The 27,471-nt window shown below is 39.0% G+C and overlaps 1 protein-coding gene across 1 annotated transcript in view; it reads right to left on the minus strand.

Moving 5' to 3' along the window:
- N4BP1 (NEDD4 binding protein 1) overlaps positions 1–27,471 on the minus strand; it is a 48,421-nt gene that overhangs the window by 12,654 nt on the left and 8,296 nt on the right. The window contains exons 2-3 of the mRNA XM_058527767.1: positions 8,011–9,704; positions 422–552 (exon numbers count right to left, since the gene is read on the minus strand). Coding sequence (XP_058383750.1) covers positions 422–552; positions 8,011–9,704 — 1,825 coding nt within the window. The remainder of the gene's footprint in view (positions 1–421; positions 553–8,010; positions 9,705–27,471) is intronic.

A 27,471-nucleotide genomic window follows, 5' to 3' on the forward strand; every position in this document is an offset into this window, starting at 1 on the left:
TCATGACTCATAGTAAGTTCAAACCTTTTGTGTGTGGCCTGCAGGTCAGCCATGCAGTACCATACAATTAATAAATAATTTATATTAAGCTATTAAACAAAACAGATTGTTAACTTAGTCTAATGAAAAAACATACTTAATCTACTTTTTAGAAAGTCAAGGAAAATTTTTGTGATATATAATGAACTCTAATATAACTTTCTATATAAACAGCCATGTTAACTCCATCCTCCCCCCAAGTATTTCTTATGCTGTAACAGTCTCTTCAATTGATGTTTTTTACTGGGTGCAACTGATTTACAATTTTGTTTTTAAAGCTGCTGCCTATGACACATGGCTTTGTTCTAAGTAGTGTGTGTTCAATTATAAGCCAACTCATTAAATATCTAATTAGAAATCTGGGAAAAACAGTTTGCCTCACCTGTGACATTAGGATCACGCCTTGTTCTCCACTGTGGGACAAAGACAGTGATGTTTCTGTTGCCAAGTTTCCAAAAATACTCAACCGCAATTGCAATTCCACGACAGGAAAAGAACTTTTTCAGACCGTGGCTATAAGAAAATAAGTAAAATTCGTTTCAGTTTAAAGCATGTTAAGTTTCACCATGAAAAGGTGAAAAGTTAAAATCCATATACAACAAAAACAATTAGAATAAAATTTCCTTTAATACATTTATATTTTTTGGCATTAAGTTGCATAGTTTTCTGTTTGCAAAGCTAAGATAGAACCCATCATAGGTGACGTGACTCTTAATAGCTTTATGATTTTTCTTGTATTTTGTTTAGTTGATTTAACTGAGTGTGCTATTGTGGTAGAAGGCAGTTTGAGCTTCGTGGTAATACTTATTTATTGCACCTGTTATTCTTACCGTTTTTTTTTTGGTGAGGAAGATTAGCCCTGAGCTAACATCCATGCCCATCTTCCTCCATTTTTTTTTTATATGTGGGATGCCCGTCACAGCATGGCTTGATGAGCAATGTGTAGGACTGCACCCGGGGTTCCAAACCCACAAACCCTGGGCTGCCAAAGCGGAGCGCGTGAACTTAACCACTATGCCACCGGGCCAGCCCCTATTCTTGTTTTTTTAGATAAAGAGCCCATTCTAAAGAGTTCTGCCTGGTCACTGGCCTCTAAGAATCTTTTGTGAATTTTATTAAGAAATTTGTTGCTGAAGCAGAAGGAGCCATGGTCATGACTATTCTATGACATGGTCTTCACCACCACAACTTCCAAAGGCTGTGGATCGTCCGGTTCCAGGAGGGCTCCATCCCCTTTCTGGGAAAATGCAAAACCTACTCAGTTTACAGCTTCCTGGAAACAAGTTGAGGGCAAGACTCAAATGAAACTAACCAGGGGAACATGGCAAGTGATTTTGTTGAAGGAAGCAGAGAGCAGGGGGAAAAAGTAACCAAACAAGGAACAGTATAGAACATGAGCGAGTATACTTTTTCTGTAAAGGGCCAGATAGGCTTTCCAGGCCACATGGTCTCTGCTGCACCACTCGACTGCCAACTGGAAATGGATGAGTGTGGCTGTATTCCATATTACAAAAACAGGTGGCGGCCAGATTTGGCCCATAGTTTGCAACCCCTGGTACAGAGGATTAAAAAATGTCCCCCATCCAAAAATCTGGTAACAAATTTCAAAAGAAACAAGAAAAAATACTTAAATTTTATTTTCCAGCAGTTAAAAGTGGAGGTTTAAAAAAAAATGTTTCTTAAAAGTTTGAAACTTTGCAGCTAGTAAACTGTTTGCCTACCCATGAGTATTAGAAAGACAAAAAGTCAAAATCCCAAACTGTGATTTTACAGTTTATGAGACTTGCATAACCTATCTTCACTGCTTCAATGATCTCCTGTATTCCAGCGACAGTCAATTCTGCACCTTCAGTCTTCTCTCCTCTCCATGTCAAAACTGCTTGGTGGATATTTCCTTCACTTGCCAGTCCTGCCACCTCACGCACAACGCACCCCAAGTCAACCCCAGGTTCTCCTAATTCCAACTCGCCCTGCAAACGCCAGTTAGACTGACCCTGAAACGCACCACAAGGCCTTTGATCCTGCTTAGGGACTTCAACAGCACTACCCTCCCAGACAAATCCAGTGCCTGCCAGCAAGCTCCCCTCCACGAGCGGTCACGAGAGATCTGGCCACGGCGAACCTTCCACTTCCACCACCACGAGTCATCACTCTGGGTTTCAGCCAGGTCTTGCCATCTCATTCTTCCTGGGCTCTAAGCTTTTTCTGATGCCGCTTTCCTTGTGTACAATCTCCCACACCGCCCCACCCCAACTCCTTCCTCAAATGCCCTCAGGGCTCAACTCCAGTCCCTCTTCCACGAAGCCGTCTCCTGACCTAAGCCCTTAATCAGCTCTCTTCTCTCCTCTGAACTGCTATCCTGTGCTGGGCACCAGAATCACAGAACTTAGGAAACGGAATGGACTTACATGCCTGTTAGAGATAAAAAGAAAGAAGCACCTCATGAGAGAGACCGATTTGCCCAGGCTGTACTGCCAGAGGGTGGATGAGCTGGGGTTACACTGAGGCTTCCTCATTCCCGGGCCAGTGCCCTTTCAACTACCCCACAGCGGACTGCCCCCAACTAAACCTACGATTCTCACGGAGCAGGAATGGGTTGGACACCCAACAAACATCTACCATCCAGAAGAGCGGCTCAGAAACGCCTCTTGTCAGAGGCCAAAGCCCACTCTCTTCTCAGCGAACCATAAATAAGAGCCCGCACAGGCACTGGCTATACCCCAGACAACACACGCTAGTAAACAAACCCACTCTTGAGGAAATAATTCGGCAGCAGATCATCTAAAAACATTCAAATATGGCAAGAATATAGCAATATGACATTTGTTACTGGGAAAAAAGCTGGGGGTAGTTTTTGTAGAGGGGTCCTTCTTTAATCCCTAAAAAGAATATATCATTCTAATTGCTTCACAGCAAGGACAGGCCTAGAGTTAATGTCAACCATAGCCCAAACATAACAATCCAAAAATAAACAGCCTGCTGGTTCTAAGGAAAACCAAAGGATTATGTTAAGTAAAGGTCCTGAAAAGAATAACCCTTGAGAGAAATGCACTAAAAAAGCTTGTAAAGTGCCTCCTTAGCTTATTAGCAGACACAAAAGCGTAGTACCTTCTCCCTCTTTTCCTTAAACGCTGCACTGATGGCAAGAGTAGAAACTGAGTGGAAGTGGAGCACCCAGGTCCGCTCCACTGGGTCACTGAGGAAAAGAAGGCAAACACAAGCAGATGGAATTCCGCTGTCCTGGACCCCTCACAAGCTAGAGGGGAAGAAACGGAGTTTCTAGAAACACTAGCCCTAAAAGAATCTCCAAAGTGTTATCTTCAGTGATAAGACCAAGTTACTTTTGATACACCGAAAAATCTCGAGAGCTGTTGCCGGAATAAAGACAGCAGTTCAAAACTCTGGTGGAGAACATACAGATTTACCCAGAAAACAAAAACTACAGAAAAACATCAAATGGACCCAAATTATTGCCCTCAAAATAATACAGAGGGTCCTTGACCCCTCCTACTCAACTCCCACATTCTGAGCAGCGAGGAATATGCTGAATAATCACTCCTCACCTCTCTGCAATCAAACCTGAGTAGCTTGTTGAAAGGTAAACGGAGACCAACTGCCTATTTTGACTCAGGAACAATGCGCATGTATACAATGTACCACTTCTCCTTCTGAGAAGGCCAAAGCTCTGGGGCTCCCAGCTCCAAAGCAGAATGAACAGATATCAGGCCTGAGAGGCCAGGTGTGCAGGCTCTCAAAGATTTAAACTCTTGTTCCCATATAATTGGAAACAAGTTATATCATGCGGTTGTTTCCCATATTGTAGCAGGCAGTCAAGGAGAAGGAGTGTCCAAACCAGAGGGGAGATGGGGGAAAGATACCTGATAAAAACTGCCCCCAGTCAGGGCAGTGTGGGGAAACAGTGAAAACCCTTTCTGAGTTACCCAGGAAAGGGTAATTTCCTTCTATAGCTTCCACTAAATAAAAATAGCCATGGAACCCTGATATAGAAAGACAGACTATCATGAAAAATGGTTAAAATACAAAGTTCTGGCAAGTGAAGGGGCAAACCTCGTCTACATGGAAAATTATCTACCCAGATAAGTCAGGTGCTCTTATGCTGAAGTTTCAGACTGACAGAGCCCGAGTGTTATCTGACCACCACTGTGATGTCTCGCCATACACCGCAAACAATTTCCATTTACTCATCATTTGACTCATTCATGGTGACAAAAGGGAAAAACCAAGTAGAGACCTGCATAATCAGCAGCATTAAGTAGGGTATTTTGGAATTTCTCACAGTGTGTATGAACTGCAGACATCATGCTGGATGGAGAGGCAAATAAACAAAGGCTTTGCAGAAACCCAGGGATGGGTAGGCCTGAGCTACTTTAGGCTGGGTTTAAACCAACAAATCCTATTGCTTGAGGACTCAAATTTCCTTTTTAACTAATTCTCAAGCTAGGTGGATCAAATGAGTGAGGTTTACTCAGCAGTGCTTAAATAACTCAAGACTTAAGTATCTGATGGTGCCAGGCCTGAAAATTCCAACCTCAACTTCTGCGGGAGGAGGCGGGGTATATGGCGGCTCTCGAGAGATATATTACAGGCCCAAATCTCGCACCTATGTAATCTTGGACAAGATTTTTCTTTTTTTTGTGTGTGAGGAAGACCAGCCCCAAGCTAACATCTGCCAATCCTCCTCTTTTTGCTGAGGAAGACTGGCCCTGGGCTAACATCCGTGCCCACCTTCCTCCATTTTATCTGGGATGCCGCCACAGCATGGCTTGGCAAGCGGTGCGTCGGTGTGCGCCTGGGATCCGAAGCGGCGAACCCCGGGCCGCCGCAGCGAAGCACGCACACTTAACTGCTTGCACCACCGGGCCAGCCCCTTGGACAAGATTTTTAAGCCATTTCAGGTTATGTAAATTATAGATAATCTTTACCTCACAAAATTGGTGTGAAGGTTGTTTTAAAAGACACAGTACTTGACACATAACAGGTTTTTCAGCTGTAAGATTCTAAACATTCGTTGAATTAAATATATGGCCTCAGTTAAAATTTAATCTAAACTGATAACGGAATAACAATTGGAATAGCAAGTTATAAAATGAGTAGTGAAAAGCCATTTAAAAAACGCTAATCTTTGTTAAGTCTTTAATTCATTCATTTAACACATCGTTACTGAGTGCCTACCATGTGCCAGGCACCATGGACCTTGGGGTAGTTCAGTGAACAGAACAGACACGAATCACTTCCCTCACAGAATTTATAGTCTATAATTCGAGTTTAATATTGAAGTAACTGATTTAGAATAAGAGTTAATTTTTTCCCAACTTCTAAAAAAATTTGAGGTGAAATTCACATAACATAAAACAATCATTTTAAAGTGAACAATTCAGGGGCATTCAGTACATTCATAATGTTGTGCAACCCCCACTTATATCTTGTTTCAAAACATTGCCACCACTCCAAAATAAAAACCTGTACTCATTAAGCAGTTTCTCCCCAGAATGAGTTAATTACTGATATTTTCAGATCAATCTACATCAAATTAAGTATAAATCTGTCTTCTTAGGATAACATCCTTTGTAAAAGTGTTGCTTTTAAACTGAGATATCTGTGAATTCAAAGAAAATTGAAATCCTCCCCAAATAATCAGTTTTTAAAAAAATTAATGATTGTGGTTTCCCTTAATGCACTAATTCGGTGGTTTTCAAAAGAGATGGTACTATACCGAAGGGAGTTAGGAAATATGTGGGGGTGTCACAGTGACTCGGGGTGGGCGCATTATGGGCAAAGTGGGAGGGACCAGATATGCAAAACATCCTGTCATGGATAGGCAGTACCACTCAAAATTCTAATAGCGACCCCTCTGAGAAATATACTAGTTAATACTCCAAAAAGGTTTTAAGAAAGTGTCATTATCACTGTTCATACTATGTTAATTTGCATTTCTTTTCTTTGAACACCAATTTCGGAAACCTTTCCACATACAGAAAAATGAAAAAGGATTAATATTACTCACAATCTTGACCTAAATTTTATATCATCAGTTGGCTCAAGAAATTCTAACAATGAGGAACTGGTGCTGGGCTTGGACATGTGGGTGACTGAAATTGCACTTTACATTTTTACTTAGATAATGCTATGCAGCTGTGGGCCATTTGCTGGGTTTCCCCCAAAAGAAATGCCAAAAAACAAAGTGAAATGACAATAAACAGTATTATTTAGAAATGAAGACAAGTCTATTACATATTTCTACTGCCTATCTTCAAACTTTAATATGTGAAATGCTGGCATTTTCTTTCTTTCTTTCTTTTTTGAGAACAAAGCACAGCATCAATAATTCATTCAAAAAATAAAAATCAGGGGCTGGCCCTGTGGCATAGTGCTTAAGCGGTTAAGCTCTGCTTTGGTGGCCCTGGGGTGTGGGTTCGGATCCCGGGCATGAACCTATACCACTCATCAAGCCATGCTGTGGTGGCAACCCACATACAAAATAGAGGAAGACTGGCACAGATGTTCTCAGGACTAATCTTCCTCAAGCAAAAAAAGAGGAAGATTGGGCAACAGATGTTAGCTCAAAGCGAATCTTCCTCACCAATTAAAAAAATCAAAAGAATCCTTATATTTTTAAAAATAGATACTAAAATATTTATAGATAAAATGATATATCTGAGACTTCCTCCAAAATAATATGAGTGAAAGGCAATAGGTTGGGGTATAGACGAAAAAACATTTGAAATGATGAAACAAGATTGGCCATGAGTTGATAACTACTGAAGTTGGGTGATGGGCACACGGGAATCCCATATAAATCCAACATGGGATTCATTATATTATCTTCTTATATAACTGTTTCAAAATTCTAATTAAAAAGTTAACAAAAAAAATATATAATAAACACATATACTTCAATAACAAAATTTATTTTTCAATCTCATCAAGTATTTCTAAAAAATCAGGGCATTAACTGATCTTTTAGAACTCTATGAAAGAAGTCACATAAATATTCAGCAATTCAGGAAAGCATTTCAACTTCTTCATTCCATGTCCAGGTGCCCCTTTTCTTGAACAGCAGCTACTGAAAACACCAGACCTTGAAGACTTCTTCAAGATCAACGGAGTGACTGATTTTGAAAACTGGAGGGAGACTTTACCTGGCAGTTGTTGAAATGGCATGATAAAGATGTCATCTAGGACAGGGCAAAAGGCACAGACTGCAGCAAGTGAAACTCAGCAGACAGAAACCTGCCCAGGGTCAAACAGCTGGTCCACAGTGGGTGGAGATTCTGACCTGACCCCCAACTCTTCTTCCCCACCAGATTAAACTACCCCTCAGAGAAGAAATTCGATCCCATACCAGAAGTATAAAATCAGAATCCTAAGAGGGTTCCAAGACAGGCTAAATAGAAATGATCATTTAACTCTTTTTACTAAAAACAAATACACAAACTTTTACTAAGAGTGGGGGCCCATAAAGAAGCTCAAACTGATGAGTTTTCTTAGAAAGAAAATTGCTATCACTCTATCAACAAAAGTATAACAGAAGTACACCACACCTATTATCACTGCACACTCTTGGCTAGAGACCTGGCATATTGTAGCATAATAAGACACAAAACTCTCTTTTTTGCCTTAAGCTTTATCCTCATATTTAGAACCTAATGGTATTAAGAACCTAATGACTCGAAAGTCACTATACTGCTCATTACTGAGCAATGCAATGTGAAAAGACAAATTTTCTATCACCTCTGGCCTTCGGAAATACAGGTTCAGCAGGGTGAAGCAAAGTTGACAACTCCAGAAGATGGAATAACAAAACTTTTCCAACCAGCTTTTTTTTTTTTTTTCAGGTAAGGCTAGAGATCAACTAGACAGACGCATAGGATGGTTCCAATAAATGCATGTAATTCTGAGACATTTCTTAGAGCCCTATTTAAAACTAAAATTTGCAGACAACGGACTTACGTAATTGCAACATTGCTCCCATCTATAACAATGTGCTTCAAATCCGCTCTCCCTGGTTCATTTTTTAACTCCAGCTTGTAGGGTACTTTCAGAGTATCTCGAAACCTTTGAACCCCCGTAACCGAGGAATCAATATGATCAGAAGGTCCTGCCAACCTTGCATCAGCAACTGAAGGTAACAGCTGGGGCAGCGGCTTCGGTGGAGAAAGGGGCGGACAACTTGGCTTAGACTGAGGAGAGCTACAACACCCCGTACGGTTTTCAGAGGCAGACTTCATATTATTTGGAAGCAAAGGTTCTGCTTGCTGCTGCAAACCATTTTCAGGAAAAACTGGAATTCTGGGCTGGTGACTTGAAGCTCCTCTTGAAACAAAACTGACAACTTCTTTGGGACTTGAAGGGGCAAGAGAGGGTGAAAGGCCATCAGTTTCGAGGTCTATGTTACCAACGTAGTTCTGATTTGAACTCCAGATTTCTTGTTTCTGTTCTATTGGCACTGTTCTGAAAGTATTAATTCTGCCATTTGAGGTACATGGTTTTGATTCTACTTTGAACGGTAACTGAGGATATTTTTCTACCATATTTTGCTGTGTGCGAGTTTGTGTTTTCTTTGGAGTGGAATCCGTTGTGAGCTCCTTTACGCTGCTACAAACACCTTTATTTTTGGTTTTGTTGGTCTCTGGATACACAGTACCAGGTGAAAATTCTCTGTCTTCTTGGAATCTTTTATTTTCTTTTTCAATTTCCTCTAAGAGCAATAATGGTTCAGTAGATGGCCCATATTCCCTAATGACCTTTTCAACAATTTCTTGGGAATAGCCCATGGTTTTAAAAAAGTTTACGAGGATGTTGTATTCCATTTCCTCAGTCGTGTCTTTTATATCTGGACTTAAATTTTCGGGATCAGTAGAAGAATCAGATAGGTCAATGATTACATTTCCAGCTACTGTCTTACCATCATGTAAAAGCTCCCCCTCCTGAACATTTTCCAAAGAAAATTGTTTCTTGGTATGCCTTTCTTCAGAATCAGAAAATCTCCTTTTGTGACATACTCTGTCTTTGGAAAGTGCCTCTTCATCTGGGGTCAGACCATTAACTGGAACAAAAAGTACTTCTTGTGAACTAGAAAAGATTGTGTCCATTTGTTTTGTAAGCTCAGAAACAGGAGTCCCAGCTTTATTTCTTGCATCTTCCTGCAAAACAATTTCATCTCTGGAAATATTCAGCCCTGTGGCAGCTTTCTGTGAAAACTCCATTTGTTTAGAATCTCTAATTTCAATAACATCATCATCTCCTCTTTCAAACAGATTCTCCTCACCTTGTGTCAGTGTCAAAAGTTCTTTTTTCAAGGAAGTGGGCAAAATCAACAAGTCCATTGTATAATTGTCTGCATGAGCTTCAACAAATTGTTTAAATTCCCTTTTCACCTCTGATTCTTTCTGACTGTTGGGTAGGTTTTCATTATTCTCAAAGAGCTTTACAAACTGCTGAATGTGACTCCTAGCCATGACCACAGCTTCAGCACTTCCTCTGATGCCAAGAAGACCAATGTCCAGAATGCAGAGATCGGCACACGTGTCCTGAATCAAGCTCTTCAGAAACAGGCTCTGCGCTCCAACAAAAATGCAGTGCATGTCCTTGGGGTAACATTCTCTTTCTTCTAGTTCAGGTTCACAGATTCCTTTAATATATTCCTGTAAAGATAAGAAATCAGATCAATTTACAAAAGCTCTTTCCAGCACATATTACACATGTAATTACAAATGTCAAGTTGCACAAAAATCAAAAGCATGCTAATAATGTTGGGAAAAAATGCCATGTTTTAAATAAAAGATTTAAAATAACAGATATAAGTTGCTGAATCGTTGTCAGAGGAATTGAAAACTTTGTATTTAAGTCTAAAAGGCAGGTATTTGTAACTTTCAACAGTATATCTTGCAATGTGATCTTAGGGGTTTGCCTAGCTGCACAGTGGATAATGACAAGACTGGATTTATTTACATCTATAAAGAACAAACATCTTTGCTTGCTACCAGTCATTATTACTACAATGGCACAATTAAGAGATAAGATAATCAAGTCAAACAATTTACTCCAGAACAAACCTTGACTTTTGCTTCGCTACTATTGCCCTTAGATTCCAGGTAAAACAAATTGATTTCTTGAATGCATTTAAAAATAACAAGATTAATTTAACAAAAAATTTTTTTCCAGCTGGCTGGAACAATGTATAACCTATATAATTTTACATCTTTTTTCTAAGAAAAGACCAGACTGTTTAAATGTAGACCTAAATATAAAAAACCAGAGAATGCTGGAGAGTACTGCCATTCTCAGATATAAAGCTGGGGTTTCTAGTGAAATCTGGTATTTAAAGAGGCCTGCATGAGGTAAAAAGGGGAACTGGGTTCTTTAGCAATTAGGTTGCTATTGGAGACAGAAGTGTGAATCAAGCAAACGCGCTTGCACATACAAACAGTGGAACATACTTGTTAATAACTTGGGTACTAGAGTCAGTTCCTAATCTCAAATGCCAGGCATACAACTGGTGACCCCGCTCGTCACTCCACCCCTCTAACCCCAATTTCTTCAACTGTAAAAGAGAGGTAAGTATAGGGTAATTTCAGGTATTTTGAGGGAATTCAATGAGACAATGAATGTAAAGTTCTGACGACAGTGTCTTGCACATAGTAAGTGCTTACTAAATAATAACAACATTTATTTAAATTCCTAGTGAAAATTTTCTGGATAGATATTTGTAAGAAATGGGCCTGGCAATACTTGATCTAGAAACTAAAATTAGAATGGTGCTACCAAAAATGGTGCTATTTAAAAGTTCAACCCGTGCAGCGCCAGTTACAATGAGGCTTTGCAAACTTGCACTTACTATATACTTGCTATTATAACCAACACACATCTTCAGTTAGACTTTATATACAAGTGTGTACACATTCTTTGTTTACATATTCAGAACTGCAAAATCCCTCTGAGTAGATGAAACACCAGAATGTGAGGAAGATGTCACAGAGGAAAAGCTTGACCTAAGCAGTATGATGTTCAGTCCCAGAGTTCTTTGGATAAACCTGGAATGTCTGTGGACTTGGTGGTCAAGAATGGAGAAAACTGGTGCTGGACAGAGAGGAATCTTGTTTTTTTATTAGAGCAGTTTGCTATTTTTCTAACACGGTAATTAACTCAAACACAAAGCATGGTAACCAATCACCCTTTTTTCCCGGACGTGCAAGAAGAGTGTTAAACATTGATGTCAGCATCCCTGAAAAGTTCCAAACAGGCAACATTTTGCTACCACTTGTTTGAACTTATGTGGCATTTAGGTTGTGGTTTGAAGTTGTTTTTTTTAAACATTTTATTTTGAAATAATGATCAGTTCACAGCAAGTGACAGAGATAGTACATAAAGAGTCTGTGTACTCTTCACTCAGTTTCCCCCCATCATTGTATCTTACATAATTCTAGGACAATATCAAAACAAGGACATTGACATTGATACAGTGTCAGTACAGAGTTCAATACCGTTTTATCACATGTACAGATTCACGAAAATAGCACTCCAATCAAGACACAGAATTACTCCATCACCACAAAGATTTCCTTCGTGCTACCCCTTTATAGTCCTATTTACCCCACTTCCCCTACCATCCCTACCACCTGGCAACCACTAACCTGTTTCTGTCTCTGTAATTCTGCGACTTCAAGAACGTTATACAAATAGAACTATACAGTATCTGACTTCTGAGATTGGCTTTTCTCACTCAACACAATGCTCCTGAAATTCATCTAAGCTGCTGCATGTATTGACAGTTCATTCCTTGTCACCACTGAGTACCATCCCATGATGTAGACGTACTACGTTTTTTAGCCATCGACAGAGGGACATTTTGGTTGTTCCTGTTTGGGGCTATTACACGTAAAGCTGCTATGAACAATCACATACTGGTTTTTACGTGGACTTCAGTTTTCACTTCTCTGGGATAAATGACCAGGAGTGCAACTGCTAGGCCGTATGGTAAGTGCATGTTTCGTTTTTCAAGGTACTCCCAAACTACCCTCCAGAATGGCTATACCATTTTACACTCGCACTAGCAATGCATGAGAGATCCAGTTTCTCCCCATCCTTGCCAGCATATATTGCCACTAATAATAATTTTAGCTGTTCTAATAAGAGTGTAGTATATTTTATTACGGTCTTAGTTTACATTTTCCTAATGACAAGCGATGTTGAACATCTTTGCATGTGCTATTTGCCATTTTTTTTCCCTCTTCAGTGAAATGTCTGCTCATTTTTTGGGTCTATTTTCTAATTGGATTATTTGGTCTTTACTGTTGAGTTCTGAGAGTTCTTTACATATTATAGATATGAATCCTTTGTCAGACATGTGGCTTGAAAATATTTTCTCTTAGTCTGTAGGTTGTCTTTTCACCCTTTTACCAGGGTCTTTTGTGATAGGAAAAGTTTTTAATTTTAAGGAAATCCAGTGTATTGGTTTTATCTTCACCAAGCCCTAGGTCCCAAAGATTTCTCTTATGTTATCTTCTAAAAGTTTTACATTTAAACCTATAATCCATTTTGAGTTGATTTTTGTATAAGATGCGAGGTTTAGGCCTAGGTTCACGTCTTTTGTTTTTTTTTGGGGGGGGGGGGTGAGAAAGATTAGCCCTGAGCTAACATCTGTTGCCAATCCTCTTCTTTTTGCTGAGGGAGATTGGCCCTGGGCTTACATCTGTGCCCATCTTCCTCTACTTTATATGTGGGACGCCTGCCACAGTGTGGCTTGATAAGTAGTGCATAGGTCTCTGCCTGAGATCTGAACCTGTGAACCCCCAGCTGCCAAAGCGGAGCACACAAACTTAACCCCTATGCCACAAGGCTGGCCCCTAGGTTCATGTTTTTCATTATGGATATCTAATTGCTCTAGCACCATTTCTTGTAAAGACTATCTTTTCTCTATTGAATTGCTTTTGCATCTTTGCCAAAAATCAGTTGGCCACACTTGTATGGGGCTATTTCTGGGTTCCCTATTCTGTTCCATCAACTAATGCATCTATCCCTTCATCAATACCACACAGTCTTGACTATAGTAATTATATAATGTCTTGAAATTGGATAGTGATTGCTCCCACTTTATTCTTCTTTTTAAATTGTTTCTAGCTATTCTAGTTCCTGTCTTTCCATATAAATTTTATAATAACCTTGTTTAGCAACTGTGTTAAACTTGCACATTGATTTGAGGATAACTGACGCTGCTGAGTCTTCTGATGCATGAACACAGCACGTCTCTCAATTTCTTTAGATCTTTGCTTTCTTTCATCAGTGTTTTACAGCTTTGAGCAGACAAGTCCTGTAAATGTTTTGTTAGATTTACATAAAAGTATTTCATTTTTTGAGTGACTGAACATGACATTGGATTTTAATTTTGGTTTTTATGTGTTCATTGCTAATAAATAGAAATACAACTGATTTTAATCATGTACCCTGCGACCTTGCTGAACCTAGTTCCGGTTCTAGGATTTTATCTTGTAGAGTCCTTGCGATTTTCTACGCAGACAATTATGTCATCTACAAATATTTTTTTCCCCAATCTGTATATGCCTTTTACTTTATCTTCTTGCCTTATTGCACTAGCTAGAACTTCCAGCACTGTGATGAAGAGCAGCGAGCTGGCATGCTTGCCCTGAATGTTCTAAGGGAGAAAACATTCAGTCTTTCACTATTAAGTATAATGTCAGATTTTTAACAGATGTTCTTTATCATGTTGAGGAAGTTATCCTGTACTCCTATTTTTCTAGGGACATGAACATAAATGGGTGCTGAAACTTGTTAAATGCTTTACAGTATCAACTGATATAATCATGTGATTTTACACTGACTGATTTTTGAATACTGACCCAGCCTTGTCTCCCTGAAATAACCGCCACTTGGTCATAATGCATAATTCTTTCACATATTTATGAGCTCTATTTGCTCATATTTTGTTAAGAATTTTTGCATCTATATTCATGAAGGACTTTGGTCTGTAGTGTCTTTGGTTTTAGCATCAGGAAAATACTGATTATAAATGAACAAAAAAGGAAGTGTTTGTTCTCTCCTCTTGTATTTTCTAGAAGAGATTGTGTAGAATGGATGTTAATTCATTTAAAAACATTTTGTAGACTTCTCCAGTGAAACAACCTGGGCCTGGAGATTTCTTTTATGAGAACTTGAAATTGTTAATTCGATTTCTTTAATAGCTATAAATCTATTCAAATTATCTATTTCATACTGGTTAAAGTTATGGTACTTTGTACTTTTCGAGGAATTGGTCAATTTCATCTAAGTTGTCAAATTTGTGTGTGTAAAGCTGTTTGTAGTGATTTCCTTATCTTTTTGATGTCTGCAGGGTCTGTAGTTGATATCCTGTTTCAGTCCTGATATTAGAAATTTATGTCTTCTTTCTTCAGTGTTGCTAAGAGTTTGTCAATTTTATTGATTTTTTTCAAAGAACAAGCTTGTTTCATTGATTTTCTCTATTGTTCTGTGTTTACAACTTCATTGATTTCTGCTCTTTATTTCCCTCCTTTTGCTTGCTTTGGGCTTATTTTGTTCTTCTTTTTCTAGTTCCTAGAGGGGGGAGCTTAGATTACTGATTTGAGAGTTTTCTTCTTTTCTAACGTAGTATGCGTTATAAATTCCCCTTTCAGCACTGCTTTAGCTGCATCTCACAAATTTTGTCATGTTGTATTTTCATTTTCATTTAGTTCAGTGTATTTTTATAATTTGTCTTGAAATTGTTCAATATTCAGAAATGTGTTGTTCATAGTTTCCAAATATTTGGAGATTTTCTTATCTTTCTGTTACTGATTTCTAGTTTGATTCCTTTGTGGTCATAGAACACATTCTATATGATTTCAATTCTTCTAAATTTGTTGAGATTTGTTTTATGGCCCAGGTATGGTCTACTTGATATATGTTCTGTGAGCATGAACAGAATGTGTATTCTTCTGTCGCTGGGCAGTGTTCTACAAATATGACAATCCGGTTGGTTGAGGACGTTGCTGAGCTCTGCATCCTTGCTGATTTTCTGTCTAACGGTTTATCAACTGTTGAGAGAAGGATGTTGAAGTCTCCAACTATAATGGTGGATCTGGCAATTTCTCCTTTCAGTTCTGCCAGTTTTTGCTTCACATATTTTGCAGTTCTATTGTTAGGAATATACACATTTAGCATTATTGTATCTTCTTGCTGAACTGACCCTCTTATCATTATGTAATGTCCCTCTTTGCTCTGGAAGCTACTTCATCTGACGGTAATATTGCCACTCCAGCTTTCTTTTGATTAATATTTGCACGGTATATGTTCTTCTCTCCTTTTAATAATTTAACTTACCTGTATCATTATATAGTCATGTGTTTCTTAACGATGGGGATACCTGATGAGAAATGCGTCATTAGGCGATTTCGTTGTTGTGCCATCCTAGAGTGTACTTACACAAACCTAGATGATATAGCCTACTTTACACCTAGGCTATATGGTACTAATCTTTTGGCACCACTGTCATATATGTGGTCTGTTGTTGACCGAAACTTTCTTACGCAGCGCATGACTATATTTGAAATAAGTTTCTTGAAGACACCATATTGTTTGGTTATCTTTTTTAAGTCCATTCTGACAATCTCTATCTTTTCATTGGTGTGTTTAAACTATTTACTTTTAATGAAATTATTGCTAAGTTTAGATTTAAGTCTACCATTTTTTTTTTCTGCTTGTTCTCTAGTTTTAATTCCCTTTTTCCCTATCCAGCCTTCTTTTGCATTATACAAACATATTTTAGTATTACAATTTATTTATTGCATTTTTTTTACTATGTCTCTTTATAGAGCTTTTAAAGTGGTCATTCTATCTATTGCAATATACATACTTACCTTTCACAGTCCACTTAAAATCAGTGTTTTATAATTTCAAGAGGAATGTATAAACGTTACTGTTATACTATTGATGTTTTTTATTTCCTCTATCTTATGATGTTTTGACACCTTCGGAGGCCTTTCAGACCTGGGGAGAGACCTACCCTACTAGGTCTGGCTAATTCCTAGGAGTGGTAGACAGCCAGCTTAGAGCATGCCTTTCACGTGCAGATTGCCTGATCCAGTGCTGTGCCCCCACCCATCTCCTTATCTAACTCACAAACCAAGCCAATACTTCCCCTGCCCTGTATCAAGCTAGGGCCAGGTACCAGACAACTAAGGACAGCCCCTGCGCCCCAAAGCCTGCCAGATTCACTGAAATCAGCCAATCCTAAACTATTTACCCTGTCCTGCCTTGCCTTTCCCTTGCTCCTGTTTCTGCCTCCTGACCAAAACCTGATGCTTCCCCTGTGGCCCTGCATTGTGAGGCATGCCCTCTTCTCTTGGGAAATTAAGTCATCAAAATCTTCTTTCAATGGCATTGACTTCTCCATGCCATCTCTCAGTCACCTTCATAACTTAAAATCCCGCAGGTACAAATTTTAGACCACCACCATCGTATAGGTTCCTTTACCCTTGGTCTTTTATCCTCCTTGCCCTCCCTTGTATGTTATAGCTATTACATACATTACACGTATATACATTTGAAATCCCATGAGACAATGTTATAAATTTTACTTTCAACCATTAACTCATTTTAAAGAACTCAAGCAGAGAAAGTAAGCTATTATATTTACCCAGATATTTATCATTTCTGTCTGAAGAACTTTCTTTAGAAATTCTTTTGGAGCAGGCTACTGGCAATGATTTCTCTCTAGTTTTACTTCAACTAAGAATGCTTCATCATGCTTTATTTCACTTTCATTCTCAAAGAATAATTTCACTGGATAGAGAATTCTTAGTTAATAGATCTTTCCTTTCACCACTTAAATAATATCATGCCACTTCTCTGTCCTGCATTGTTTCTGATGAGAAAGCTGTACACAATCTAATTGTTGTTCCCCTACCTACGTGTGTCTTCCTCTAGATGCTTTCATGACTTTTAACTTGTCTTCAGTGTGCAGCAGTGTGGCTATGATATGCCTGGGTAAGCAACTTTTTGAGTTTATTCTGTTTGTGTTCACTGAGTTCTTGAATCATTACGTTTTTATCTTCTGCCAAATTTGGGAAGTCTTTTAGTATTATTTCTCCAAATGTTTTTTTAGCACCACACTCTTTTCTCCTCTACTCTTTTCATTCCGATTAGTAACTTTTATTGTTCTATCGGCAAGTTCACCAACTCTTTCCTCTGTCATCTCCATTTTAAAATTGAGCCCATCCAATGAGTCTCTATTTAGGTTACTGTATTTTTCAGTTCTAACCTTTCCATTTGGTTCTTCTTTATATCTTCTGTTTCTTTGCTGAATCTGTTTTTCTACTAGTTTGAGGATTATCCGTGATTGTCTGTTGGAACATTTCTATAATAGATGTTTTGAAGTCGTTACATAATTCCAACATCTGTGTCATCTTGGCACTGGTGTCCGCTGTCTTTTCTCATGCGAGTTGATATTTTCCTGGCTCTTTACAAGCCAAGTAATTTTGTACTGCATCCATTTTGATATCATGAGACTCTGGGTCTTGTTCAAATCCTATGATGAATGTTGATATTTTTGTTCTAGCAGGTAAATAACCTAGTTAGATTCAGGCTGCAAGCTGCAACCTGTCTTCTGTGAGCTACGGTTCCAATATCAGTTTTTAAAGCCTCTGCAATGCTATCCGTATCGGTCCCACATATGTGCTACCCAGTGGCCAGTCTAGAACCTGGATGGTGGTTTTTTTGTTAGTTCAGTCCTCAGAAGTCTTTGTTATAATGAGGAGGAGTAGATCCATGCATGTATAGCTTGGGGATGAACCTAGGAAATCATACAATGTTTATGGAGTCACCTTCCTGAGCTCTTCCCTCTCTTCCATCTTTCTATGCTTTCTGGTTACCTAGGGCTCTTCTTTTCAGTCCTCTAGTCAGAAAGCTGGGGCTTTGGTTATCCCACTTTGCCTTGTACTTCTGCAACTGTGCCTGGGTCCATCCTGAGGACAGAGACAGAAAAAAAGCAACAAGGCTGGCTCCAACCTCTTGGGACCCAACTTTACCAATCAGAGGGTAAGGTCCCCCTCCCACAGAATTTTGGCTCCTGTAAACTTCCACTGCCACCATTGTGGGACTGTTTGGGAGCTGGTGTACACGAGAATGAAGAAAAGAAAAACCAAAACAGATCTTTGCATTCTATTAGGTGCTCCCTTTTTTGCCCCTTGAACCAAAACCACAGGGCTTCTCCTGGCGCTCTTTCTATGCCTCAGTGCCCATTTGCACTTCCAGGTTGAGCTGTGTTGAGTTTAGGCTAGGGGATAACAGAGGGAAAAAAGTGGTAAACTCACCACTGGTTTGGTGGTACTTTAAATTCTCGTCTTCTTTCCCAATCAGCCTGCTACTGTTTACTTTTCATAGTCCTCAAATAGCTGCTTCATATATTCTGTTCAGGTTTTACAGCTATATTCAGTAGGAGCTATATTCAGATAGCTCAGTCTATCTTACTCAGAACTGGAACCTCCTGGCTGCCTGTTATATTTAAATGATGCTGCCTGTTTAGCGTAAGTAACCGTATGGTTGAATTCACATGAGTGAAATACTGCTGAGACTACCGTGCAGCCACTGGAGAAGAAAAAGTTGATCACATCCACTTGTGGGAATGCCAGCAACAATCAGCCAACCTGGAGAGGTTTCTTCTCCAGATAAGACTTCCAAAACAATTATCTTCTCAAATGAGGGCTAATTCTCGAATTGATCCAAGGTAAAGCCCACCATCAATGGATCCTACTCAGACACAAAACTTCCAACTGGTTTTTCAGATTTCACATGAAACATAAAAAAACCACCCTGTCAGAAGAAAGTCTCAAATATGAAATCAACAAAGTAGAACACAAAATAGAAGAAACCTGGAGGAAACTAGGTAAAGCAGGGCAAAAAAGAAAACTTCAACAAAATTTTAACTAGTGCTTTCAAACAGACAGAAGACGATAATGAATTCATAAAACTGGAATCAAGATGTTAAAAAAGGAAAGAAAAATCATCAGAATAAGAGTCCTAGTAAATTAAGAATATGATAGCTAAAGTAACGTTCAATAGAAGAGTTGAAAGACAAAGTGGAAGAAATCTCTCCAAAAGTACCAAAAAAACAAAGAAATGAGAAAAATGAGAGAAAAGAAACCTTAAGGTCCATCCAGTATATTCCAAATCCAAATAACTGGCATTCTGAAGAATGGCAATTCATAAAGAAATAACACAAATCACTTCCTGGAACTAAAATACACAAGACCTCATACACAATTAGTGAAAAAATTACACTAAGCCCTATTTGAGAACTAAAGCACACAGATTCCATCTTGAAAGGGTGCACAGAATACCCAAGCATGATTAGTTTTTACAGGCCCACCAGAGAAAAATCCTAGGGGCAGGGTGGGAACAGCGTACACACAAAAGAATGACAGGGGCCAGGCTGGTGGTGTAGCAGTTAAGTTCGTGCGTTCTGCTCCGGCGGCCCGGGGTTCACCGGTGTGGATCCTGGGTGCAGACCTACTCACCACTCATCAAGTCATGCTGAGGTGGCGTCCCACATAGAAGAGCTACAACTCTACAACTAATATATAGCTATGTACTGAGGCTTTGGAGAGAGAAAAGAAAAAGAGGAAGATTGGCAACAGATGTTAGCACAGGGCCAATCTTCCTCATAACAAAAAAAAAAAGTCCATGTGTTTAAAAGAATGACAATCAGAACGACAGAAACCCCCATCAGCAATTCTGGATGCTGGGCGGAAAAAAGAGTGGTGATGCATTCAAATTCTAAGAGAAAATGATTTTCAACGTACAATTCTATACCATCCACATTACATATGAAATATAAGGTAGAACAGACATTTTTAGACATGCTGAAGGTTGAGAAAATTACTCCCATGGACTCTTTTCTTCAGAAACTATTTTAAGATGAAGGCCCCCAAAAATAAGGGAGATGAAGTAATTAGTAAATTCAATCCAAGAGTGGCAAATAGAAGTCCAAAGATTATAGCTGTGCAGAGACAAGCTGAGCAACCAGCCAACTGGAGGAGGGAAGAGGGCTCTAGGCTCGTTCTTCCAGAAAGGGAGGCTCAATGAATAGTTGATATAAAGGAATATTTGTAAAATATTAGGGATGTGTTTAAAGCAAATTTCACAAGTAGATTAAAAAAAAAAGGGCAGATAAAAATTCCAGGAAAAATTAAAAGCTGTACCAGAAAGAAAACATAATGTAATATAGTACTTGGCTTTGATGTTAATAGTATTTACATAAGTCATAATTATATAAATGCTATTTCTTGCTTTAACTAAAAAAATATAACTATATTAGTGTCTTAGTCTCTTCAGGCTGTTACAACAAAATACCACTGACTGGGTGGCTTACAAACAATAGAAATTCATTTCTCACAGTTCTGGAGGCTGGAGTCCAAGATCAGGGCGTCTGCACGGTTGAGTGAGGGCCCTCTTCCAAGCTGCAGACTTCTTGCATCCTCACAGGGTGGAAGAGGAGGGGGCTCTCTCAGGCCTCTTTTATAAGAGTACTCATCTCATTCACGAGGGCTCTGCCCTTATGACCTAAGCAGCTTCCAAAGGCCCCACCTCTTAACACCAGCACATTGGGCATTAGGATTTCAACATATGAATTTTGAGGGGACACAAATACTCAGACCATAGCAACTGGGAAAATGGGGTAGTTTTTGTCTCATGATCTATCTTAAAGAAAGAGAATAATGCCTAAAATTGATAAGAAATAGCAGTATATTAGTTATAATTATTTAGGTAACTTTCCGAACAGCTGAAAATGGTAAAAAGTAGTTTCCTCTAGGAAATTGGGGAGGGGCAGAAGCAACGGACTGCTATTCTTTAGTATAAAACCCCTCAGTACTACTTGATATTTTTGTTTTAACCATGCACATATACTATTTTGGTATATTCACTTCTTAATTTTAACGAAAAACTTAAAAAGTGGATGCGTAACATGCTGTGATGCTGTATTAGTGACAGCTTTGGCTCCAATTTTAAGTTTTGCTTGATTCTTGTCTAATGTTTGAGGTAAGAAATGTTAGTTATGAAATATTGTGATTCATCTTTGAACGAAACATTCTATTATTTCTCTGTTACTTTTCTGGATTAGTTTAGTCGAAGAGTATTCTGCAAGAAGAGCTGCCCAAAAACGATCACATCTGTAACTAATTAATTGCATGATTTAGGATGTTCTCAATTCTATTCAAACAAAAGAAAATGTAAAATTACACTGGATGCCGAGACAGGTAGCTGCAAAGATTACTGAATAACCCTGATTTCAATTTTTAAAAACAGATTTTATTTGGGCCAGCCCTGTGGCCTAGTGGTTAAAGTTCTGCACGCTCCGCTTCGGCGTCCCAGGTTCATGGGTTCGGATCCCAGGCATGGACCTACGCTACCTGTCACCCATGCTGTGGCAGGCAACCCACATACAAAACAGAGGAAGATTGGTACAGATGTTACCTAATCTTCTTCAAGCAAAAAAAGAGGAGAACTGGCGGCAGATGTTGGCTCAGGGCAAATCTTCCTCAGCAAAACAAAAAGACTTTATTTTTTAAAGCAATTTTAGGTTCACGGCAAAATTAAGCAGAAGGTAGAGACTTTCCATATGTAATTTTTTTATGATCGTCACAAAAGTCCCTATGTTTTTATCAACTTAAGTCAATTTTATACATTTGAACCTACAGAAAATACATCCTCTAAAATTGTCAATCTGATGCGTTATTTATAAACAAATAAACTTACTTTTCATAGCTTACACAGACCCTTCACAGCAAGTGATATTCCCAGGGATATATGCAGAGACTACGTAGATTATTATCTTTCAAAGAAAAGAAAACTCAAGTGAACGTTAGCTCCTCTGAGAAGGTTACAGAGGGTCTCAGCCGAGCTCCTATGGCCCTTGGTGTTTAAGCACTAGGAGGACGGACAGAGAAATGCCCAACACAAGCAGAGCTGTCTGACATTATCCCCCAAATAACTAAAACTATTAGTGCAAGATTAACTGCATAGTTTTGAGGAAGAGCTGTGCTAAGAGCTTGTGATATATAGCACACGCACACAACTCTTCGTAGTGTGTGTGTGTGCGTGTCCCCAGAAGAAAGGAGTAATTATCCCTTGAGATTCAGACTCAATTTTTTTCATTAATAATTTACTCTTGCAAATTACTAGGTGGCAACAATTGATTTTTATACTCAAGTTCAGAAGTGATCAATAAAGTATACAAGTATACAGTTTTACTACATTCTAGGAGACACTTGGGCCTCAGTTATATTGATGAAAAAAGATTCTGTGGATTCAAATATCCATTTTTTTGCATTTGGCTGTATTTGGTATCTGAATATTTGAATGTTAGTCAAAAACTGTCTCCCTCATCTTGCAATGCTCATATTCTGTTCTACTTTACTCAGACTTTTAAGAAAAAAAGGGGGGGGGCACATAATATATATAATAACTTCCCTTTCATATGGCAAAATGAATTTCTATTATTCCACCTTCTACAAACTCAGCTCTTCTCAACTCTATCATAACATTTCACGAATGTAGCGAGAAGCTCCTGGCAGCCTCTACCATTCAGAACACAGCTAAACCCAGAAAGGATCAAAGTGGCTATTCAGGAGTCGGCAGGTTTGATCTGGGGAAAGGTTTCTCGGCACCCCTCTTCATTCTACCATCTCGTATTATGGGCACACACTTGAGGGGCTTTGTCGGCCTGTTTGCCAGATCACATACGGTTTGAAACAGCTGACTGAAAGTGTAGAAGGAACAGCATACAGCGCTACCTGCAGAGCTTGCAACAGCAAATGACAACTGACAGCACAGGTGCAAAAACAAATTTAAGGAAGACAGAATGGTTAAAAACCATAGCAACTTAAGATCAGCTATCATGAGTGTAGATCTGACACACTTTGGCAGCTGCCAGGAGTGTAATTGTGCCCTGGCACAACGTAACAGAAGGTACTCCAGTCAACCACAAATCACCGAGAAAGGAGAAAACTATGCAGGCATAATACATCACAGAGAGATTTCTAAAATGGTTCAGACCAGTAGTTCTCAACTCCGGCTGCACACTTCAGGATTCCAAAGATTTCTTACATTTAAGAGATTCTCGTATATTATCTCTTAGAGAAAAGAAAGTAGGAGGATTAATAGGCTCTTTAGACATTGACACAGGAGTCCTACAAAATATATATAAATTAGAAGCACCAGATAAGCCTCAGAAAAAACCAACTGTTTAACATCATTAATCTACAAATCTATAACAGGTCAATTTTAGGTCTCTATATGGCCATCTATATTAATAGTATTGCTATAAAAAAATAATACCTGTATTAGCCATTTTTCCAATGCACTTCCAATATTTGCTTTCTGTCCCATCTTTCTCCTCAATCTCATTTCTACAATGTCTACCAAATTCTTCCCCAGCAGGGGTGCCTTAATTGCCCCACAGGAAAGGACTTTCCTGACGCTCACTCAGTGTACTCCTGGAAACAGGACCAGGGGCCACACACAGTGTCCACCCTAGCCTGCATCCCCATTATATCTGTAAACCTCTGAAATTCTACAGCTTCTAACACTTGCAGCTCTCCCAGTCAGTCTGCTCTTTACTCTTTACTCTCACTTGAATAATGTCTTCAGGTCCCCAATCTCACTTCTGTCACTCTTAGTAAAAGACATTATTTTATCAGAGCCCAGAGGCCAACATATATGAATCCCTTTGACTGCCTCTCCTTTTTCATCTCAAAATTCTACCTTTCATGAATTCTTTCTCCTTCCTTCTATTTCAAAGCCATGCCCCTTTCCCAGGCCTTGATTCACCACTCCCTTTTTATCCACCCCTGCCCCTCTGCCTACGAACGTGTGGGTTTCCCTGACCCCACAGAATACTTCCTTCAGCTCCAGTGCCTATATATGGGACCACTCCATCTGTCTTTTCATCTTCATAATTTTTGAAAAAGTAGTCTAAACTCCATTTCACTGCCAACCCCTTGAAATCTGGACTCTGTCCCCATTCAAACTGAAACCACATTCTTGAATGCCAACAATGACAACTAATGCCAATCTCAAAGGCCCCTTCTCTGCACTCTCCTACTAGGGCTCTCTGTAGCATGATACCATCGACCAACTCCTCCTGGACAAGTTCTTTTCCTCTCCACACTTCTGAGATACCACTAGCTGTCTTTACTTCCTATCTTTCTGACTACTCCCCAAATCCTTTGCTGCCTTTTCCAACTGCACCTTAAATGCAGATATTCCCCAAGGTTCTGTCCTGGTCCTCTCTCTCAGTTACACGCTCACAGACTTGTCAAGTTCCAACCATAACTTTTACTTCTCTGGTGGCAACTCCAAATCTCCATCTCTAGCCTTTAATAGTGTTGGGCTGCAGACTATCTCCTGGGCACTTCTACCTGACTATCCCACAAGTGCCTCAAACTTAACAGGGCTGAATCAGAGCTCACAGCCCTCCTCCACTCCATCTTTGGTCCAAGTTCCCTTTCAATGAAACACAGTCACCTAGATTCAAAGCTTTCTTTCCACTGCATCATATGCAGTCCTTCACAAATCTTGCCTCATGTGAACACTGCAACCAACACTAAACTCTTCTTTCTGTCGCCAATCTTGTCACACTCCACTCCCTTCTAACAGTATCAAAGTTATGTCTGAAAGCACAGCCGTTTCACTTCCTCACTCAAAAACTTTCTAAAGCTCCTCACTGCGTAGGATTAATGTTCAAGATCCTCAGAACCACATTCAAAGTGCTCTGTGGTTTGGACTTGAGCATGTTTTCTCATCTTTGCAGCCTAATTTAACCTTTCCTTGCTTTCCTTCCTTTTATGATCTAAAAACACCTTCCAGGAATGGAGGTGGGAGGAGAAGAGATGTTGAGCTGTTTTCTACACACAACAGTATATTACTATTTAAATTGTAGCATTTATCACAACTCTACTAGACAGTGTGGGGTCTGGCCTTAGTCATTTAACACAGTGGTTCTCAACTGGGTGATTCCGCTCTTCCTGGGGTCATTGGGAATGTCAGGAGACGTTCTGGTTGTCATAACTAAGGGAGTGCTCCTGGCGTCTTGGGGATACAGGCCAGGGATGCTGCTAAACATCCTACAATGTACAACACGGCCCCCCACAACAAAATATTCTCTGACCAAAATGTCAATAACGCCACTGTTGAGAAACCCTGAACCAATCAATAAATGTCTAACAAATACACGTCAAAGCAGGAATTAGGAAGTTTGGAAACATAGGCTGACATCCAGCCTAGTATCAATGATGTGGATAATACTGTTTAAGGAAGAAAGAGGCCGAAATGACCAAAAAAGGAGGGGTAGGGTGTTCCATTTTAACAGTTTGCAAAACGTTAAGAAAAATTATCGAATACTTCTAAATAAGGCAAAAGGATGGCCTTTCAATCATAATGGAGCACTCTCTTTGGGCCACCCAAAGATTATTTCTCCGGAAAATTTACCTTTGTCTGACATACCTTTCATGATTGATGAGGGCCTGGACTGTGACGCTACATGTTAAAATGTAGATTTCTGTCCAATAGAGCTGCCAATTATCTCAGTCTGGTGGAAAAGATATCCCCAAAGGTTATGATTTCACTGCTCTATAAGATATTAGCCAATTTGTATCTAATCAAGCAATTTTATTTCAGCATTCATTTTTTAGTGTTGATAAATACTCAGCTCCTCAAATGCTCTCTGAACCACTTTTATGTTCCTGCTGGTTCCCTCATTAATGAATTACCTGTCTGAAAGTCATGTTTATAACTTTTCAAAAAAATTTACACTTTGGCAGTTTTGTAGGTCCCATGGAGATGTCCAGGTGGACTCACCTGCTTGGAGCTATTAAGCTGAGTGGCCCAAGAAGGGCACCTCATCGGCTGTGTAGGCCCAAGCAGGTCTCATGATGGCTCCCAGAGTGAATCCCAAGCAAGAAGAGAATTTTACTAGTGCTAGTTCTCTGCATTCTTTTTTCTTCTGATTTTGTGTTTTTGCTTTATGGTTTTGTTCTTGGCCACAAGTCCCTTTCCACACTGGCTCAGGGACCAGTGCCTTCAGACCACCACATTAGTCTCAACTGTACCCTTAGTATACACGAACCAAGTCTGCAGGAATCTGACCTTACGGTCTGAGCACGTGGTAATGTGTCAGTAGGTAACAGGGAACTATTTTCTGTCGGATGAGAGACTACAAGAAAAGCTGGTTTTAGTCTTTTCTGTTTCTCTGTTTGTGCAAGAACATGTCTCAGGACCACTGAAAAAAACAAAAGCTCTTGTGAAATCTGGACCAGTTTTGTGTGTTTGGATCACCTTTGACCTGTGGCTAAGACTGTGGAACCAAAGCTGAGAGTCTGTGAGTGTCTGTGTCTATAAACGAGAAAAGCCTTTAAATTTCATGGTGTGAGTGTAAAATGTATTCCTACCTCCAGGAGTATTAATAAATTAGATTATAAAGTTTCTTAAAGAATCTCTGTTCTAATTGGCTAACAGAGAATAACAAGCTTTTACATAAATCTATATTCCTAGAATTCCTAGAAAATAAAGAAACTAAACATCTAATATTTATAATGTGTTAGCCTTTTAAGGGCCAAAAAACCCCCCAACACCTCACAGAAACTAATACTTCACAAGCATTTTCATTTAAGAATCCAAATTCATGTAATAAAAATAATCCTTAGACAAATCAGTCTGATTTGATAATTTCAATGTTGATTTAAAAACAGATGTCCTTTCCCTGATTTTATCCATGTAGAGTACAATGCATTCATATATTTTTTAAAAAATAAGATATTTTTTCATGAAGAGACGAATCTGAACTTCTTAAACTTTGTTGGCTTACTTGTCAGATAAGCTAATATTACTTATACATAATATTTATGATTATGAAAAATGCAAATTTATATATTCAAATAAATTGAATTCTAACACTAACAATATTTTTAATATCAGAAGTTATACGTTGCTTAGTAGTCGTCAGCTTATGCATAATTTCCAATATCCTTGGTTAACCTGAAGACCTTGGCTGGACTAATCACAAATGGTTAACTAATGGATACTTTTTGGCTATGTGGTTAATTTCCAAGTGAGACAGACACCAAGTATAGTTTAAACACACATACACATGCTTTCTTTTTAACATAACCACAATGTCATTATTGCACCCAACAAAATAAACAATTCCTTAGTATCATCTAATATCCAGTCCGTGTTTAATGTCTTTTTCCAGTTGTTCTGTTCTAATTTTTCTGATTTTTTCCACCATAATTACACAATTAAGTTTGCCCTGTCTAGCAGATGGCATATACAGAACCATGTAGTGAATATACCCTTTTATGTAAGGCTTCTTTCACTCAGCATATTGTTGAGATTCATCCACGT

Source organism: Diceros bicornis, chromosome 32, assembly GCF_020826845.1.
Source record: "Diceros bicornis minor isolate mBicDic1 chromosome 32, mDicBic1.mat.cur, whole genome shotgun sequence".
Lineage (NCBI taxonomy): Eukaryota > Metazoa > Chordata > Mammalia > Perissodactyla > Rhinocerotidae > Diceros > Diceros bicornis.